Source organism: Phodopus roborovskii, unplaced genomic scaffold (genome assembly GCF_943737965.1).
Source record: "Phodopus roborovskii unplaced genomic scaffold, PHOROB, whole genome shotgun sequence".
Taxonomy (NCBI): domain Eukaryota; kingdom Metazoa; phylum Chordata; class Mammalia; order Rodentia; family Cricetidae; genus Phodopus; species Phodopus roborovskii.
The window spans coordinates 2,581,187-2,599,630 of record NW_026126563.1 but is presented as its reverse complement, the minus strand read 5'-3'; the positions used below and the strand labels follow the sequence as shown (position 1 = coordinate 2,599,630).

Below are 18,444 nucleotides of genomic sequence, written 5' to 3'. Positions count from 1 at the left end.
TGTGTAGCCTCAGAACAACAATGCCTGGTGCACCTGCCTGTCCCGGAATCTGGCAGTCTGTGACCCAAAGGAGACACTGCCTGTAGAGCTGAACCAGGAAGGTTCTACTGTGACAGTCTTTTTCTGTTCAATTAGAGGCTCAGAGGACACGGAGTGGCGTTGAATGCTGTGGAGGAAAACAAGAAACAAGGTTTACCGCAACCGTGGGTTCTATTTTTGTGGATAGCCTAGTGATTTATGAGACTAAAATATCAAAGCATAGGTCAAGCTTGAAATGGGTCACTGTGTGTCTCTGAATGATCTCTCCTGACCCCGCATAGCATGCAATGAACTGTTAGAAGAGTTTACTTGTTGCCATTCAAATTTATATGCACTGCATATTGCTTCTTAGAATTCAGCAGAAAGAATATTTGCCAATGTCTCCCTTATTAATGTTAAGAACCCCTTTCATTAGAAATGTGATCAACCAGCATTCCCAAGGAAAAAAACCAGATACCTTTGGAAGTTTATTCATGATGGGGTCATTTACAAATAGAATAAACAGTCAGGATAATGGAGGTCTTATTTTTTTTTTTTTTGAGTTAACCATGGGGGGGGGGTGGTAAAAAACAGCTTCCATGAACAGACTTTGTATCTATGAAGATTCTAGACCAATGCTATAGGAAAGGAATTAATGTGTCTAGTTATAGATTTTTATTCAGAGAAGTGTCACCTGTAGGGAGTAATAGAATACAAAACCATGGTAAGGAATTGAACTCCAGTTCCCTTCAGGGATGAACTTTAGGTATTTGTAGGCAACCACTTCAAATGGAATGGCAATACCTGCACAAAATGGGGCCACTCCCCATTCAACTCTGCCTGGGGGAGGGCTTCTTGAGTCCTGTAGGGATTGGAATAATAGAAGGTGTGGCCTTTTTGGAGGAAGTGTGTCACTGTAGAGGCGTACTTTGAGGTCTCATATACACTCAAGACCCGTCCAGTGAAACAGACCACTTCCTTTTGCCTGAAGTTCATGACATAAGAACTCTCAGTTCCTGTCCAGAACTATGTCTGCCTGCATAATGGCATGCTTCCCTGAATGATGATAAAGGACTAAACATCTGAACTGTGAGAAAACCACCCCAATGAAATGTTTTATAAGAGTTGCCTTGGTCATGGCATCTCTTCACAGCAATAGAAATCCTAAGAAATACAAGGCCCTACCCTTCCTAAGGAACTATTGGCAGTTAAAAGTTACCAGAAGAGGAGATGTCATTTTCTTCTATTGTTGCTATTGTTAAATTGACCACGCTGTTGTATGATGACTCATCACTTTTGTTCTTGCAATTAAATTCAACTAAATTCAGTGGCTAAGACAATGCATGAAAGGGAGAAGGGACTATTTGGACAAAGGGCAGTAAACATTGGAGGGGATAAGACAGGGTGATGAGAGAGGAATAAAACCATAATACATTATATATCTATAAATATTAAATATATGATAATTGAAATTATCAAAACAGTACTTAGAAAATTCATGTAAAATTTAAGATAAATTGTATCAAGAAATAAAAGAGCAACATAGCTATCTTCTTAATCTACGTTGTTTTAGGAACTGTATTTTATATTTGGAACTGGTGATAAACAGATTTGAATTCAATATATTAAAGGTTTGGTGTTAACAATCTCCAGGGGAGGAATGAAAGAAGAATTTGGTGGGGAATAATGCATAACAATTAAAATCAAGTAATTTTTGAATAATATTATATGAAAATCCTGTTAAAACTCAAGTCCCATAAATATATGTTCTGAGACCAGCTCAGACATTTAGCTCTCTAGTAGCAGGGCTGAAGCAAGGATAATATCTCAAAGCTCTGGCTCAGTCTGATGTCTCAGAACCACTATATTCAGTAAAATGATCAAGTTCATCCAAGTATCACAGGAGATAGGATCAAAAGTTTCACCAAGTGTGTTCCAAGGAGAGTGAGTAATAAATGTTTTAGGAGAACTAAAAACAAACAAACAAACAAATCTACCTTTTGTTATCTACATATAACTTTCTTATTTCAAATTAAATTTAAATTAGTTACTAAATTGAAACATTGCAAGTCTACTTATAGTCAATGTCATACGATGTAAAAAAAAAAAAAAAAAAAAAGTCTGTACTTCATAAAACACCAAACTGTTAACCCTGTTTATGTGATGATGTACGTGTGGTAGAAGCTTATGAAATGTCTGCAATTTCCCACCAAAGTCCCACATCTGGTTACAATAAATTAATTTGCTGGGTAACTGGTGCTTGAGGGACACTAGTCAAACTGTCAATAAGATGGCTCTGAGCAAAGGGAGGTGGCTCAGCTGAGTCTAATCTAATCACGCAGCAGAGCGCTCTTCATGGGCAGAAGAATCTAAGTCTGGAGTTCTTCTAACCTGAGGATTGCACAGAAATAAATGGATCATCTTAAATGGATCTTCTGAAGTTGAGGAAATTTCTTACATAACAATAGAAAGGGGTAGTGATTAGAACTGGAAACAAAAAAATGTCTCAAAGATTCTAGGAATTGAATCCACCTTTGTTATCTCTATACACGAGAAAAAGAAAAATGAAAATGAAAATCTTAATGTAGTAGATAATAGCCAAGAAATTTTAAAATAAAATAGCAATTGTAGATAGAATGTGAGAATGTAGGGGGCTACCCAAATGTTTTGGTACTTTTCCATATGTATCTGAAAATCTCTTTAATATTTTTTAATATCAAAATCTACTTTATTTATTTTTTTATTCATGTTTTTCCAAGTGGAGATTTCCAACCTTCAAATTCATACAATATTCTACATGATATAATCCTGACCTGTTCAGTCACAAACAGTAAACACAAAGCCCTGGGCACAGGCCATTAGACTGTGGTTCAAATGTCAAGATGTCCAGAGGTGAAATCATCAATAACACATGTCAGACTACAGATGATTCAACTTGTATTTACTGTGAATAGACTTTCTGTTGAGTTTCACATAATTGCCTTGACATGTGTTTTTTTCATATCATTATGACACAGGAGGAGGAACTTCTGTGCTGCTGGTGTTAAAATTTCTTTGTAAACGCATTACTTAGTAAGTTCAGCTAAATTTACTCACTTTGCATATAAATGTGACACTCTCTTCCATATTAGTGCAATTTGGAAAATAGATACTCCAAGAAATGGTTTATATGTCCCAAAGTTCCCCATGTCTTGTTCAATGAATCATCCTGTCAGTTCCAAATCTTTGTGATTGATTAAAAAGGAGAATGCATCAAAATGATTCACTGAGAAGAGATTTGGATCTGACTATTTCACTAGAGTTATATATTATTCTGTTTATCATCTTCTCTTTCCTTCACAGAGGGACTAGAGAGTTTTTTTTCCTTATTTTTTCAATTGCTACCTGAAATAATTATTTTCCTTGGAAGCATTGTGTCACAAATTCTATACACTGACTCCAGCCATAATGACTATCTTAATAGTTTTTAAAATCGGGGAGTACTTCATATTTAGGTGTTGTTATGGTTAGAAAATCAGTATGTATACTTGGGCTAAACCCATGCTTATGGTATAAATTGAAAATCCTTCAAAACAATTGAAAGCATAGATATAATAGATGATCAAAGCTTGCTTTGTTTTATTTTTATATTATTTTAATTATGGGTTTGTGAGTGTGTGTGTGTGTGTGTGTGTGTGTGTTGTGTGTGTCCTCACATTAGTGCAGGTGCTCTCAGAAGCCAGAAGAAAGAATCAGATTCCCTGCAGCTAGGGATCCAGGTGATTATGAGCCACCAGCAGTGGGTGCTGGTAAGTGAATTTGTGTCTTCTTCCAAGAGCAAAAAGTGCTTTTAACTACGAAACTATATTTCCAGATGTTGGATTAATTTTCTAAGAAAAAGATAATTGAATAGAATGTCTACCATATTACACTTAGTATAAACACTTAACACTGTTAGATGTCCACAAAGTTAAAAAGGCTCATAAGTTGTTTCCATGACTAATATTTCTTATTTCAACTCCTGCATAAATAAATAGCTAAGTTTATTCTTATAAAAATAAACAATAGCAAGGAGTTTGAGGCAATATTTATGGTAAGCTATTGGAAGTTTCCCTCCAAGACCAGGAAGATATTATTGAAATTAGCAAGGAGCAATTTACGTGACTGAGGCTGCAGCTATTGAGGAAATTTTTGATCAGTATGTTTTCCTTGAAATAAATTTAGCTTATAGACAGACAGCTCTTATTTCAGTGAAGCAAAAGCAGTACTCCAACACTTTAGTTTCCTATTAAATAGAAAAACTGAAGTCCAAAATAATCATAAATACTACACAAGTGTTCATACAAAATCTAGTATAGGTAGTTGTGTACCTCCTTCATAAACAGAGTTCTATGAGGAAAAATACCTTTAAGATATAGCCCATCACTGTTCATCACAAACACATGCCTGTCAGTGACTCTGTGGTAAAACAGACACTGCAGAATGTCAAATGTAAAACTTTAGCCCAGTTGGCAAACTGACTTTCTAACAATTGAACAGCTTCAATATTAAATAGCCCTAACTTTAAAGTTTCTTTTTAAGATAATCATTTATTTTCAAAGTGGCACAATTTTGCCACTGAGTTTTACTGACTTCATCAACGTGTTTCACAGACTCACGCAAAATTGAAATTTCTGACTTTACAGGGACTTTCCCCAATTTGTTTTTATTTTATTAAAGTTTTTTCTTTAAATATAATAACTTTCCCTCTGGAATTTACAGCATATGAATATTTTCTAAATGTTTTCTCTAAGAATGTAGAGGATCCCCTAAGGATGCAATGAGGATACTGAGTGGATTGGTATCAGGCAGATCCAAAGTACAAACATAAACAGTGTTAAAAATTCCACGTCACTTCAAAAATCAGACTCAACTTTTGTAAATCTCAACAGTTCTTGCACTAATATGCTGTTGCACTAATTTCTTGTTGCAGTAATCTGTTGTTGGAAACTGTAGAAAAGTGTTAATTCAGGTCTAAGAGTGATTGCCAGCACACAAAGTCCTTTCTAATAATAAAGAATTAGTATCCCAGTCTGCTTCAGCTTACAGTATAAGCCATTGGAAAAGCGCTCATGCACATTAAGGAGCTGAAGCACCTGGACTTGAAGGTGTCAAATGAAAAACTGTTTTGTGTTTTTGTAGTTTTGGTTAGTCATTTACTTTCATTATTTTTATTTCTGTGGGTACATAGTTGTTTTTGTTAAACTTTGCAAAACTACTGATTTCCACGGTTGTTTTGTGTTGTATTCTTTAAAAAGTGGTCTGTGATGGGTCACCTGTTGTAGTGGACGTTTCCCTGGCTGGCAAATCTGTGCGTTTCTCAATTGCATTTGTACGCTCTTTTAAGAGTGATAAGCTATGCTGGACTTATTGCTGAGTAGTTTATAATATACTACGTGCATTCTGACTTTTTTTTATTGCACTTCACAATTTTGTTATCTTACAAAAACTGGCAGGCTCTCATTTAATTTTTATAGAGCTTCCAGACTGCTATTATTCTGGACACAGCAAGGCAACACAATGAAAATAATCTAAAAAACAGAACTTGCCTCAGAGACTCACATTGGTTTTACTACGTTTCTTAAGCGAGTTATGGCTTTAGTCCCTTCTCTGCCTTTCCGGTAGAGACCATCCGAAAGACGCCTTCTTCTAAAAAGCCTTTCATGTGAGCGTGTGAAAGACGCAGTGACACATATGGCAAAAATTTAGATTTACCATTTTTCAGATTTATGGTTTCTCCATTAATTCAAAATTTCAAAATTTCATATCAGTGTAAATATAATTTGTCCATAGCCATGCCTCATTCACCCATTTTCTTTCCCAAAACAACTTCCAACTTCATGCCAACCTTGAACTTATTTTATTTATTTATTATTTAAACACACTGAGTCCAATTACCCCTCCATATGTGAGACTGCGCATTGGATCACCCACTGAGGTGTATCACTGGCCATATGCCTAAAGAACAATAACTATTCCTCCCGCCCCCAGATCCCATCAGTTACCAACATCACCTCAGCTGGGGCTGAGTCTTGAGAGCCCCATCTCTGCACAACCATACTGGGTTTTCTAAATTGACTTGATCTTGGGTAGAACTTACACAGGTAACCCCTGCTGTGAGTTCATGTATACAAGAGCCATACTGTATGCAGAGAACAGTATTTCACATTTTCACATCACTAGTCCCTCCAGCTCGGAGACACTTTTTTTTTTGCCCCCCCTTTCTGCATTGCTCTGTGAGCCTGCAAGGAGATATGTAGTTGTCTTATCAACTACTGAGCCCTTGTGGGGACATTCAGCTCTTTGAGCAGAAATATGTTACTGCCAATGTTCCACGAGAAACTTCTTTGACCAAGATGGGAGCCCCAGAGAACTATATATACAAATATTTAAAGGGCATATTCTTTTCTCGAGTATCCAAACTTTCCTACCTTCCTTGCTCTCTTCAATGAAATAACACCACAACCCACCTGGTTTTCAAACCTGAGGAAAAGGTGCAGTTTTCAAAAGCCCCTTTGTGTGATTTGTCTACTTAACAAGTTTTCAGTTCATCTCTGTCCCCACACACTTCAGTTAACTCTGCTAAGATCAATTCAGGCCACTGTGCTGTTCACTTGTAGTATAGCTTTCTAACTAGTCACACATTTATATTAATTATGTACCCACCAAGCAAACCCACCCCTGTAGGCAATGGCGATCTTTTGCAAAAACAGAGTGACTAGACTTGGAAAACTCGGAAGCAGAAAGCATTAAGTACATCTCCCAGATTTTTTCCTGGAACACTTAAATATAATATATCCCCAGCAAAGAAAGCAGAGGAGTTACCAAGCTGTTAGAGAAAGATTCTCTTCTCTACTTTGGCTAGCAGGATCTTCAGAAAAGTGCTAGAAACACTTGCCCCCCCCATAAAAAAAACAGAAACAAAAACAAAATCAGACTTTCTTAATCTGGACATTTCTGGGATACTGTGGATAATTTCAGAAATGCATTATGTTGGGAAGAATAAACTCCACATGGATGATGGGAGTAGTGGATAACATTTATGTTGAATATGATAAAACAATGATCTGGACATGGCCACAATGGGCACTTCCTTAGACTATGTGGCGTAAATGGTCTTGACAAGTCAGCTACTTCAAATTCATCCAGAGTAGCTAGAAACCGACAGAAATCCTACATATGAAACCTTCGTTGTATGAAAAATCAGGGTAAAAGTCCAGTTCTCCATATTGCTCAATTCCATTCACCTCCTCATATTTCACATATATGTCCTGCCTTCTCAAAGTTACATCGTCAGGGTGACCTGGTGTGAGCCACCTCAGCTCATTCCCAGCTCACACAGGCCTACAATATATTTATGGTATTATGCTTCATATACTTTAGATCCACGTAACCGTTTGTCTTGAGAGTTATTCTAAACAATTGTTACTATTGACTGTAACCCATGTGCATAATCATCATTTGTAATACTTAAGATAGTCGAGTGTACGGGCAGCCAGTAAATATATGGAGGATGCACATGAAAGTAGTAAGGAAAATGTGAGATCTAGTTAGTTGAGAAGAAAGGTAGAGCTGCAGGAGCTGCAGCTTAAAATATGTTAGGTTCTAACTGAGCAAGGAGGGAATAAAGGGAAAGGCTGTTGGAGTGAGGGAGGCGGCCCAGTAGGAGGCGTTTTTTATAATTGGGAATGTAGTAACTGAACTCAACTTCCACACACCTGCAAGGAGTTGCTACAAACAGCAGGAACCAGTTCCCCCAAGTAAATGCTTACTGCTCAAGCATGAAGAAGTGTAGGGTGTTGGAACAGAAACACAGTGCTGGCAGGGAAAGGGGGAGATGTCTGCCCTAGCAAGGTTTCTAGATGGTTGTGCGGTGAGGATTCGGGCCAGAGGCATGGATCGTTGACTTTGTACTCACGAGTATTAAGTTTGGCTGGGTTGAGACTTGAGCCACATGGCAGACACTGACTCTAACAGATAACACAGTTTTGAGGAGGTTGTTGAAATGCCCTGTTTCAGGGGGACAAGGCATATAACTGATTTGTAAGAGAAACTAATTATTATGTCTTAATAGCAGTTAAGGGCAATAAAATGCTTGTATGAACTGAATTGTTGAAATTTTAAACAGGGTAGATATTTCCAGATCTGGGGGGGGGGGTTGTCCTACAAGTTTCTTAGTTGTAGAAATAACAACCAAAAGTTAGTATAGAAATAACAACAAGAGAGTTAATATAGAAATTTGAAAGTGAACTTAAAATAAATGTATACCTTTAAGTTTGTATGCGTGTCATATAAAGTTAAATCTAATTTAAATACAATAAGCTATAGATAGGCACGGTTAAATGATAAAATGTAAAGCCAAAATGTAATGTTCAACGGAGTTCACATTCTATATTGGTGTAATGATTTAGCACACTCTTCAGCAAGTGCTTCATTCCTTGCTTACTGTTGTTGGCACAATGCCTTGAATTATGGCTGCGACCAGCTGAAAGTCTAGGTTGTGGATATTGCTGAATGGAAGGATGACTCACCTGAGTCCTTTGTAGTCTCATCTCTTCTGGAATCAATCACTTGGGAATCTGGATACACACTGGAAGCCAGTCAGATAAAATCTCTTCACCACAGAGTGTCCTTGAGGAAGGAGTGTGGACTATGGAGCCACAGAGACCTCCTGTCTCACTTGTAGTTTATACTCTGTGAGTTGTCACATCTGAGTACATTGACATGTGAGTCACAAAATTGTCAGGAGCCTATAATGATGACGTATGACGACTTGGTTTCGTGATACATTGTATTCTTTAAATGCTAAGGGCTAATTTAACTTCTATGTGTATAGATTTAGCTGAGTGGCCTGATTTTAAGTATGAAAAAGGCTAGACTGGCCTTTTGAAACGGTTTTAATATGCTTCACCGAAAAGGCTGAGTAAGTGTAATCTAAACAGACTAAAATCAGGAGCTTTCAAAGTTTCGTTTTCCTTTAGTTTTGTTCTTTGTATACATTTTTTTTTTCAACATAAAGCAACAAGGGCACTTGAACAAGAATACATAAAAAATATTTAAAGTACATCCATATCCAAAGCTAAACGGTGTTGTTTCAGATACATCACAGGATGACATCAGGATCATTTGGGCAAAAAATACTTAGCTAAAGGAAATGGCACATTTAAGTTTTTCTTTAAAAAAAAAAGCATAATAACACTTGAGAAGAAATATTAAAGATAATTTGCTTTGCACTAGTTTGTCTGGCTGTGGTCGTCGACGGGAAATAATGGGGCTGATTGCAATCAAGGCTGTCTTGTGAGACTGAAAAGACAGAAGGAGGTTGTAGCGGGAATGAGCGGATTGTTTTATCTTTGTTTTGCAGATTTACTTGCGTTTCTTGGACTATGAGATGCAGAATTCAAATGAATGTAAAAGGAACTTCGTGGCGGTGTATGATGGCAGCAGCTCGGTGGAGGACTTGAAGGCCAAGTTCTGTAGCACCGTGGCTAATGACGTGATGCTGCGCACAGGCCTGGGGGTGATCCGCATGTGGGCGGACGAGGGCAGCCGCAACAGCAGGTTTCAGATGCTCTTCACATCCTTCCAAGAGCGTAAGGTTCTCTTTACTTGGCTGGTTGTCCTTCAGATGTGTCCCTGGGCTGCAAAGCTCCTCAGCTGCTAATGGGGTTTTCTTCATGCAGTTTGGGCACAGCAGGATGTTCCCTAATAAGTGGTTAAAACCAGTGAGGTTCCTTTCTCCCTCAATCTGATGCAGGGAGTTACTTATCACATTCTCAGTACTTACTTCCCTATTTGCATCACAGCCTCCCTTAAGCGAGTGAATGCTCTTCCACTGGGAAATGATGGATTTTGTTTGTCTTTATGTTAGCTCTTCCCAGGAATATGGAGGCGGTGCTGCAGTTTCTGATGAAGCTTGAGTTTATATACCGGTTTCCAGAACTTCATAAAATGTTTGATGTATTGGCTTTAGTAAGCTTCTGTAGAAGTCTTAGTCTCGTTTAATCTGGACGGGCTTGCCTCTGCAGAGCCATAGTTAAAGTGAGGGAAGAGAGGATTGCTTGGGAAGACAGAGAATTAGAGAAAAAAAAAATCAGAATATGTCTAAGTGACGTGATGATGTTTAAAGCTACTGAAAAGTACATCTTTGTTTCCATAAATTTTTAATTGTGAAAATTATAGCCTAACAAGCATCATGAACAGATATATTGAGGCATTCTTAGGGAACTTAGGGCATTTCATGGTTCACAGATATAAGCAAATGAAAGAAAATGCCAAGAAATTCAGCTTTAAAGGATACGAGCCTTGTATTTGGAAGCTATGCATTTTGTTTAAATAGAAAAGAGAAAAAGCTCAGAGCCTTCTACGGCATCTCTTGATGGAAACAGTGCAGTGTGCCAAGATTTTTAAGTACAGAATTGTTAAAAGTTTTAGATAATCACTTTATAAAACACACAAATACTTTTGGCTTTCAGTTTCCTTTCTAATTATGCAGCCAGGGTATTCGGTGGCACAAGAATCCTTGAATGTCACTTGATCTCTCTAAATAGTACCATGGACTTCAAGTGAGTTAAATATCCTGCCCAGCTGTGTGTTGTTTATACATGGTGAAGGCTCTGTCTTCATCTCAGTGGTTAATTTAAATACTGGAGGTCTTGGATCTTTATTTCATTATGGTATTTGAAAAATAATCTCCTATTTTCTAGACTTGAATGTGAAGAAATTCTTACTGTAATTTTTGGCGGGTCATATCTCATTGCTCAGACATATTTAGTGCAGTGTGCCTTTGATAAGGGTCTGCATTTTAAAAGTATGAATTACAATCTACGTGTTCTGTGGAATATAGTTAACATGGGATCTGTTACTTTTGTTATTTTGGCCTTGACAGTTCTTTCTTACTACCTTTAATTTATATAACACATTATGCATTCGCCATATGTGACACGATATTTTGATGTAGGCATTACAGAACTGTTGCGCCTAGTCAGCGATGATACATTTTTCTCCTGTGCAAAGCTAAGAAATGAACATTAAGTTTTCTCACTACAAAAAGAAAAGTTCAGATAGCATTCACAGTGATGGGCTAGAATTAGCCTTGATATTGTGTGGTGGTTTTGTATTATTAATTTATTGTTGTCTTGTGTGACATGTGTGCATGAACCATGGGGAGTGTCCCATACCACACACGTGACAGTAGAGGATAACATTGTGGAGTTGGTTCTTTCCTTCCAGGGATCAAACAGTTCATCAGGCTTATGTGGCAAGCACAATTTTAGATGCTCAGCTGTCTAGCCTGGCCCCTAGTGTGAGAAGTTCTTAAAATGTTCTTTACAATCTGGAATCATGACTTACTGAGATCCCCCCATCTAATTTCATGTCAAAAATATAGAATGGCAAAGTACTGTGGGAATCTCTCAAATATCATGAAAAATCTGCAAATTTTATCTACTGCACCGTAAAATTTAATATGGATAAATGAGAAATATATTGCTAAATTTAAAACATCCGCTACAATTCAAGATTTTATTTTACTCGAGTGCAATATGAGCCAATAACTTCATTATGAGGAAAGCACACTTAGGTGTATAATTAAAGGACTTGCAGTAATCATACAAAAAATAAAAGATATCAGGTGCATGGGATGCTACAGTAATCAAAATGAAACCCTATAGCTCACATTTTGGTATTTTTATGGGGAAAATAAGCCATTGGGAAGCTTGACCATGTGTGGGATAGCAGGAAATTTCAGCTGACAACTAAGGTCCCTTTTACCTCTAAAATGGATTATTGATTTCTATGAGTATTTATAAATCCGCATGCATATAAGAAATGGTATTATGTGTCATGCTATGAACCTACCATGTAAGTATAGTTAAGAGAAAATACAGCATCTCAGTGTCTGTGACTTTATAAGCTATTAAAACTATTTAGTGAGTAACTGTAACAATGAACAGTCTGCAGGATATAGGATGCTCCTTCAATATCGAAGGGAAGTCCACCTAACCCGTTAAGTTCTTCCATAGGAGAGGAGATCTACTTGTTTTGGAACAAGGGGCGGGCGTTACAACAACAGTTTCTGGGATTGTTACATTAATTTGCAATGAGTTTTTACCGAAGTCATCTTGTGTGATCTTGATTTTCTTGCATGTTATATCAAATATTCTCTGTTGTTGCACAAAATATGGTTAGTTTGTCAGGTGAAACTCAAATGATGTCTATAAATTCCTCAAATTCCATTTGTTAAGAACCTAATAACCAATATGAAACCTTTAGGAGGTGGGATCCTTGTAAAATGATTAGATTTCAAAGGCAAACACTCATTAATGGGATTGGGCTTCACAGGCAATCTCCTCAGTGAGTATACCCCTCCTCCCAACCCGTGAGGTGCTAGTGTGGTATTTTCACCTGTCAGCTGATCATTACCATGAACCAAATTTGCTGGTATGTCAATCTTGCACTTTGCAGATTCTAGAACTGTGCAAAAACAATGCCTCACTTGTAAGTGGGTTGTATTTCACTATAACATCACAAGAAAATTAAATAATTGGTAAAGATTTTTATCATGGCTTTTTTTATTTGCTCTCCTTCATTCTCCATCATTGTTTAGAACTGTGTTTGTGTACTAAATGGTGAAAGTCATTATGTAATGAGCTGTGTGTGTGTGTGTGTGTGTGTGTGTGTGTGTGTGTGCTGCTTTATTTATTGGAACCATGTTCTACTAGATAAGGTGCAGAAACTGTGAAAAAATATCAAGTGGGCTCCTGTTTGAAATGCATGTGTTAGAAACATTGAGATGGGTTCTTATACTGGTGTCAAGGAGATTCATTGTAGAACCTTCAGGCTCCTCGCCTAGAGTGGCTTTGTGCAGCGTTAGCTCTGCAACAAGTCTAGACCTGCATCGTGAACGATAGTGATGACTGTAGTTGTTTGTAGTGCATTATTCTCTTGTCTGTTGCTGATAACACAGTGTATGTAGACTCCATCAGTCATAACAAGGCAGACTTGGGGTTTGGAGGGATGGACATGCAGCTTTTAGGCTTGTTCTGGCGACAGACTAACTGATATCTATAATTAGCACAGATATCACGTGTGTACTTTTTGTGTGAGTGTTCACACTTGTGTATATGGACACATGTGTACATATATGCATGATTATGTGTGTGAGTTTCTAGGTGTGTAATGTCTCTCTCTCTCTCCTGCTTTATTTGGGGCTTCTCAGAGTCAATGATGGGTCTTCACACTGATGAATTATTACCAATAAATTGAGTTTTATCTTACTGACTTATGTCAAAGTGTTTCTAATAATACAGCTAAATATATTAAGATCACTTTCCACAGTCACTGATTTTTATCCTAAGGAATCATGTGGTTAGAAAGATTATGTTTAGTATTTAACTTTTAGCACATTTATTTGTAACCAATTATGGCAGAAGTGCTTATTTAGCATTGACTCCACGTCAATGCGGGGAAGCTGGAGACCCCGGTTTTTGTGTGTGAATTCAGTAATGGGATTGGGTGCATCCCACAAGTCAGGACACTTCTCACTTCTAGAGAGCTTTTCATTCTTCTGCTCCCAGGCAAAGCTTTTTGCACATTATCAGTATTTGATAGGTGAGCAGGAAATGCCTGTTGTAAAGAGATAAGCAAAGTAAAAGATATGTTTAAATGCTGAATGCTTTAGGATCATATGGAAATTATTGACAATAAATTGCTCAAATAGCACAGTACGTGTGGTTTCATGTCAACTTATAAGTCAAAGTAGGAGGTCTATTTTTTTTATTAAATTGCACATAATATCCTTTTGATGTCAAGGGAATTGTGAAGGGTTATTCTTAGATGAGGTAAAAAGTTCTCATCATATAAAAAACAGTCTATAATACCTATGATACAGCAGCACCTACAGATAGAATTCCCAGGATACAATAGCATCTACAGATAGAATACTCTCCGTATAGCTAGAATTCTTGAGATACATCAGCACTTATAAATAGAATACCCATGATAAAGCAGCATCTGCAGATAGAATGTCCACAGTATATCCACACCTAGAAAAAAGTAGCCATAATGCAGTAGCACCAATAGATAGAATACCCATGATACAGCTGCTCATACAGATAGAATACTCACAGGACACCAGGATCTACAGATATCTTCTGAAGTGAATGGTGCTGTTTGTATTCTGTGGCAAAATGTCCCTGAGATTGTGAATCCTTTATCAAATAGTTACAAGATAATGAATAAAAAAGGTAAGACCTGATCAAACCGGAAAACTCTACGAAACATAATCCAGTTGTGACTAGAGGAGTCATGTGTGAACTGATTGCATCTTAGGGCATCAGACACTGGAGTTCAAAGAGTTTTTGGCCACAAACAAGTAGAGAAATGAGGAACTGAGTCAGGCAATTCCAAGAATTTGAGTTTCACATAGTCTAAAATTCTGGGAAAAGGAATCTGCACAAAGTTGAAGATCAGAGCTACAGCTGATGCCTGCATTGAAACTTTTGTGGTGATCCTCTTGTTAAAATTCAGGCATCTGTACTGGCCTGCCCTTGGGGTTCAGGCAGGATATGTCCTCAGCTGCAGCCTAAGAGCACCACCTGTGCACATTCACTACATTCCCTCTTAAAAAGGCCCTGTCCACCTCCTCTCTCTCTCTCTCTCTCTCTCTCTCTCTCTGTGTGTGTGTGTGTGTGTGTGTGCATGTGTGTGTGTCTGTCTATCTGCCTCTGTGTGTGTGTGTGTGTGCATGTGTGTGTCTGTCTATCTGCCTCTCTCTCTCTCTCTGTGTGCGTGTGTGTGTGTGTGTGTGTGTGTGTGTGTGTTTGTGTGTATTCCTGCTTCTCTGCCTGTCTCTCTGTCTCCCTCCTCTCTCTGCCTTACTCTTTTTTTTTTCACTCCTGCCACCAGAGGGCAATCTCCCCTCTCCTATCACCCCTTTCCCACTCACTTTTCTCAATTAAAAAACCCCTCCACCAAAGCTCCGCTATATTCTCTCTTTCTCTTGGATGCCATGTTTTTAAATTATGACGTTTGCACTTAGCTTCTAACCAACAGAGATTATATGAAAATGGCTGGGTGATTTCTGAACTACCGTTGTCATTGTGAAGGTCTTATTTAAACAACCATAATATTGAGATTTCGTGGGGGCATCTTTCCTTCCACAGTACATGCTAGTCCTCTGGCTCTTACTGTGATGTTTTCTGAGCCTGAGGTGTAGGAGTTGTGTTGTAGACTTACCAACTGAGGGCAGCCAAAGAACAGCCAGTTGTTCTCTGGATTTTGAACACTTGTGGTCTCCATCTGATAGAAGAAGGTGCTCCTTTGATGAGGCGTGGGAACTACATTTATCCATGGGTGTGAGGATAAATACATAGATTGCAGTTGTAAATTATACTGGCTCAAGAGTGTAGCAGTAGTAGGGTTCTCCTCTCTAGGGTGTAGATTTCAATATCACACCATTATAAATGGCTGTGTTTAAAGCAGATTAAGCATATTTTTATTAATGTAGGAAATATTTACTGTATATGTCATACAGAAACATAAATAACAGATGGCATAGATTTAAATATCAACAGTACATAAAGTATGCTGGGAAAAAAAAAGCCGAATGTATGTCATATTTTGGCAAGTCTTTCTAAAATAGACACAACGCATAAAGTAGGTAATAAAATCTCTATATTTAATATTTGTATCGATGAAAAAATACCATAGCTGAAATGCAAGGGGAAAGAAGAACAGGCGAACAAGTGTCAAGATAAATCATTGTATTTAATCCTATAAAAAAACTTAAGAATGTGTAGCGCGAATAATAAAAACCCAGAGACAGATATTAAAGGGGGAAAGGTGAAAATTCAAAGAAGCGAATCTGTCAGCTAGCGAGTTCTCACCTCTACCAAGGCTGGGGCGATCCTGTGCTCAGTGTGATGACAGAGTGAGTACACTGCACCCCTGTCTCCACCACCCTATATTCCTCCCTAGTGCTGGGACCAAAGGCATGCACCACCACTGCCAAGCTTCTGTGTCTAACTAGTGTGGCTAATGGGATTAAATGGGCTATCACCACTACCTGATCTCTATGGCTGACTGGAGTGTCCAGCCTTGCTTCTCCGATCTTCAGGCAAGCTTCATTTGTTAGATAATAAACAAAATATCACGACAAGAATTCAGTAAGAAAATGACAATAACTGTATTAGAAAAGGGAAAAACGAAATAAACAATCTTAGAAGAGTGCACATGGCCTTCTATGAGACTACATATAGCAGTAACAGAAAGGTATGCCTTCAGTCATTACGTTTAGTTGTCACCCTTCAGCTTAGTTTAGAAAAGGAAGAAAACAGTTTGGAGATGGCAGTTTGAAAGAACTTGGCCGCCAAAGGGAGGAAGCGTATCACTTTTGGGGTGGGTGTTGAGGTCTCTCTTTGCTAAAATAAAGTAATTAACAAAAGCACCCACACTATACACATATTCTTGTAAATACAGCACATAAATACTTAACATGAAATATCCATTACCTATCCAGTACATATATGTAGAAAATAATAATTTTAGATTATTGTTTTTTGCCTACATGAAATATGAATTGATTTAGTTAAACATTAAAAGTCTAAAAATAAGACTTTCTGAAGGGGTCAATTATATTTAAGTAAATAAGATTACTCATGGTTTTCTATGATGCAATAATTACCATGCATTTAGAACCTCAGGAAAGGCAGGGAGGCTGTGTGCCAGAGTGCACGGAATCAGCAGCTGTGCACACAGCAGCAGTAGACTCTGAGTGGTTGATGGGAGTGAGCCTGGACCACCAGCTCTGAGACTTAGCGGTGGTCCCTGTGGTAAGCACAGAACATGATGCTGAGCTGGGTGGAGTGGTGCCGATGGGCAAATGAAAGTCACTACTCTGGCATGCACCACCCATGCGATGAACCTTGTCTTGGCTTGCTGTTCCTTCTGGTAGAGTCTTGCAACCAGGATCTTATAAAGGTATGGTTAGGGAAGGCTCCATCTTACAATGTTTCCTTAGATCCCACTACTTTTCTAAGCTACACTTTTACTCATGAGAACTGTCTCAGTCAGGGTTTCTACTGCTGTGAAGAGACACCATGACGATGGGCAACTCTTATAGAGGAGAACATTTAATTGGGTGGCTTGCAGTGTCAGAAGTTTAGTCCACCATCATCGTGGTGGCATATATGCAACCTCAAATCCCACCTCCACAGTGACGCATTTCCTCCAGCAAGGCCACACTCACTGCAACAAAGCTGCAGGTCCTAATAGTGCCATTCCCTTTGGAGGCCATTTTCTTTCAAACCACCGGAAGAACCCAGTATGCAGGAGTTCAGGGAATGCCAAGGTTCACCCATTTCGACGATAGCTGTTTGAGGCCTGTTACAAAGGGCTAGGCTTAAATCTGGGACACAGCCTCCCCGCCTTTCCTGAGCTGAAGCAAGCTTCCTGCAACACTAGAGGCCTTTCAGAGGCACTTGATGTCTGTTTCAACACCTGAGTGTAAAGACACAGATGGTACTGCACAGAGGTGTCGTGGTGAATCAGGTTCTAAGGGCTTCTGAATCAAACCAAGGGTATTCTGTAAACCCTACAGAGCCACATCCTAGGAGCCCTTGCTCAGTGATTTTTGTCTGATATACTGGCTTCTTGGTCAATAGGAGGTAGAGGTTCTTTATATCAGGCATGACCTTAAATTCTCTTAATCCTCCTGCCTCTATTTCCCAATGGTTGATCACAGGCCTATACTACAACTCTGGTTTTTTTTGTTTTTCTTTGTTTTTTTTTTTCTGATTTTGTTGTTGTTTCTGATACAGGGTTTCTTCGCTGGCTGTATCTCAGGCTGGCCTGGAACTTGGAGTGTCCTTCTTGTCTCAGTCTGTAAGAAATCAACCCTCTCTGGCTCCGTCCTTCCCTCCAGCTTACACTTTTCTCCTCAATCCTTTGCTTGGCTTCAAATGCACCATAATGAAAACAGCAACCAATATTTGAAAATTATCTGTAATGGACTCGTATTACTGACCAGGTAACTTAACTTGCATCACTAGGAAGGTTCTACGTGCATAGGTACACAGAATGATAACATATATTAATCCGTATCTTCAGTTTTCCATGCAAAAACAACGACTTTAATTGAAATCAACTTAGCTTTGGTTTTTATTTATTTAGGATTTCCAATTGCACATTCTAGAGTAATGCAGACTTTGGTATGAAGTGTGGGTTTGCAAGAGCCTGGGTATAATCACATATCATTTTAGGCTCTTTGGTAATTGTTACAAGTTAGGTTTTTCCTGCCACCTGGGCCCACTGCTGAGCCAGCCCCAATTAACACACCGAGACTCTGTATTTGATATAATGCCGTTGGCCAGTTACTAGTTTCTTATCGACTAGCTCTGTCTTAATTAT

The 18,444-nt window shown here is 38.4% G+C and overlaps 1 protein-coding gene across 1 annotated transcript in view; it reads left to right on the top strand.

Moving 5' to 3' along the window:
- Positions 1-18,444, top strand: part of Neto1 (neuropilin and tolloid like 1) — a 104,026-nt gene that overhangs the window by 68,221 nt on the left and 17,361 nt on the right. The window contains exon 7 of the mRNA XM_051202082.1: positions 9,401-9,629. Within this exon, the coding sequence (XP_051058039.1) occupies positions 9,401-9,629 (229 nt within the window). The remainder of the gene's footprint in view (positions 1-9,400; positions 9,630-18,444) is intronic.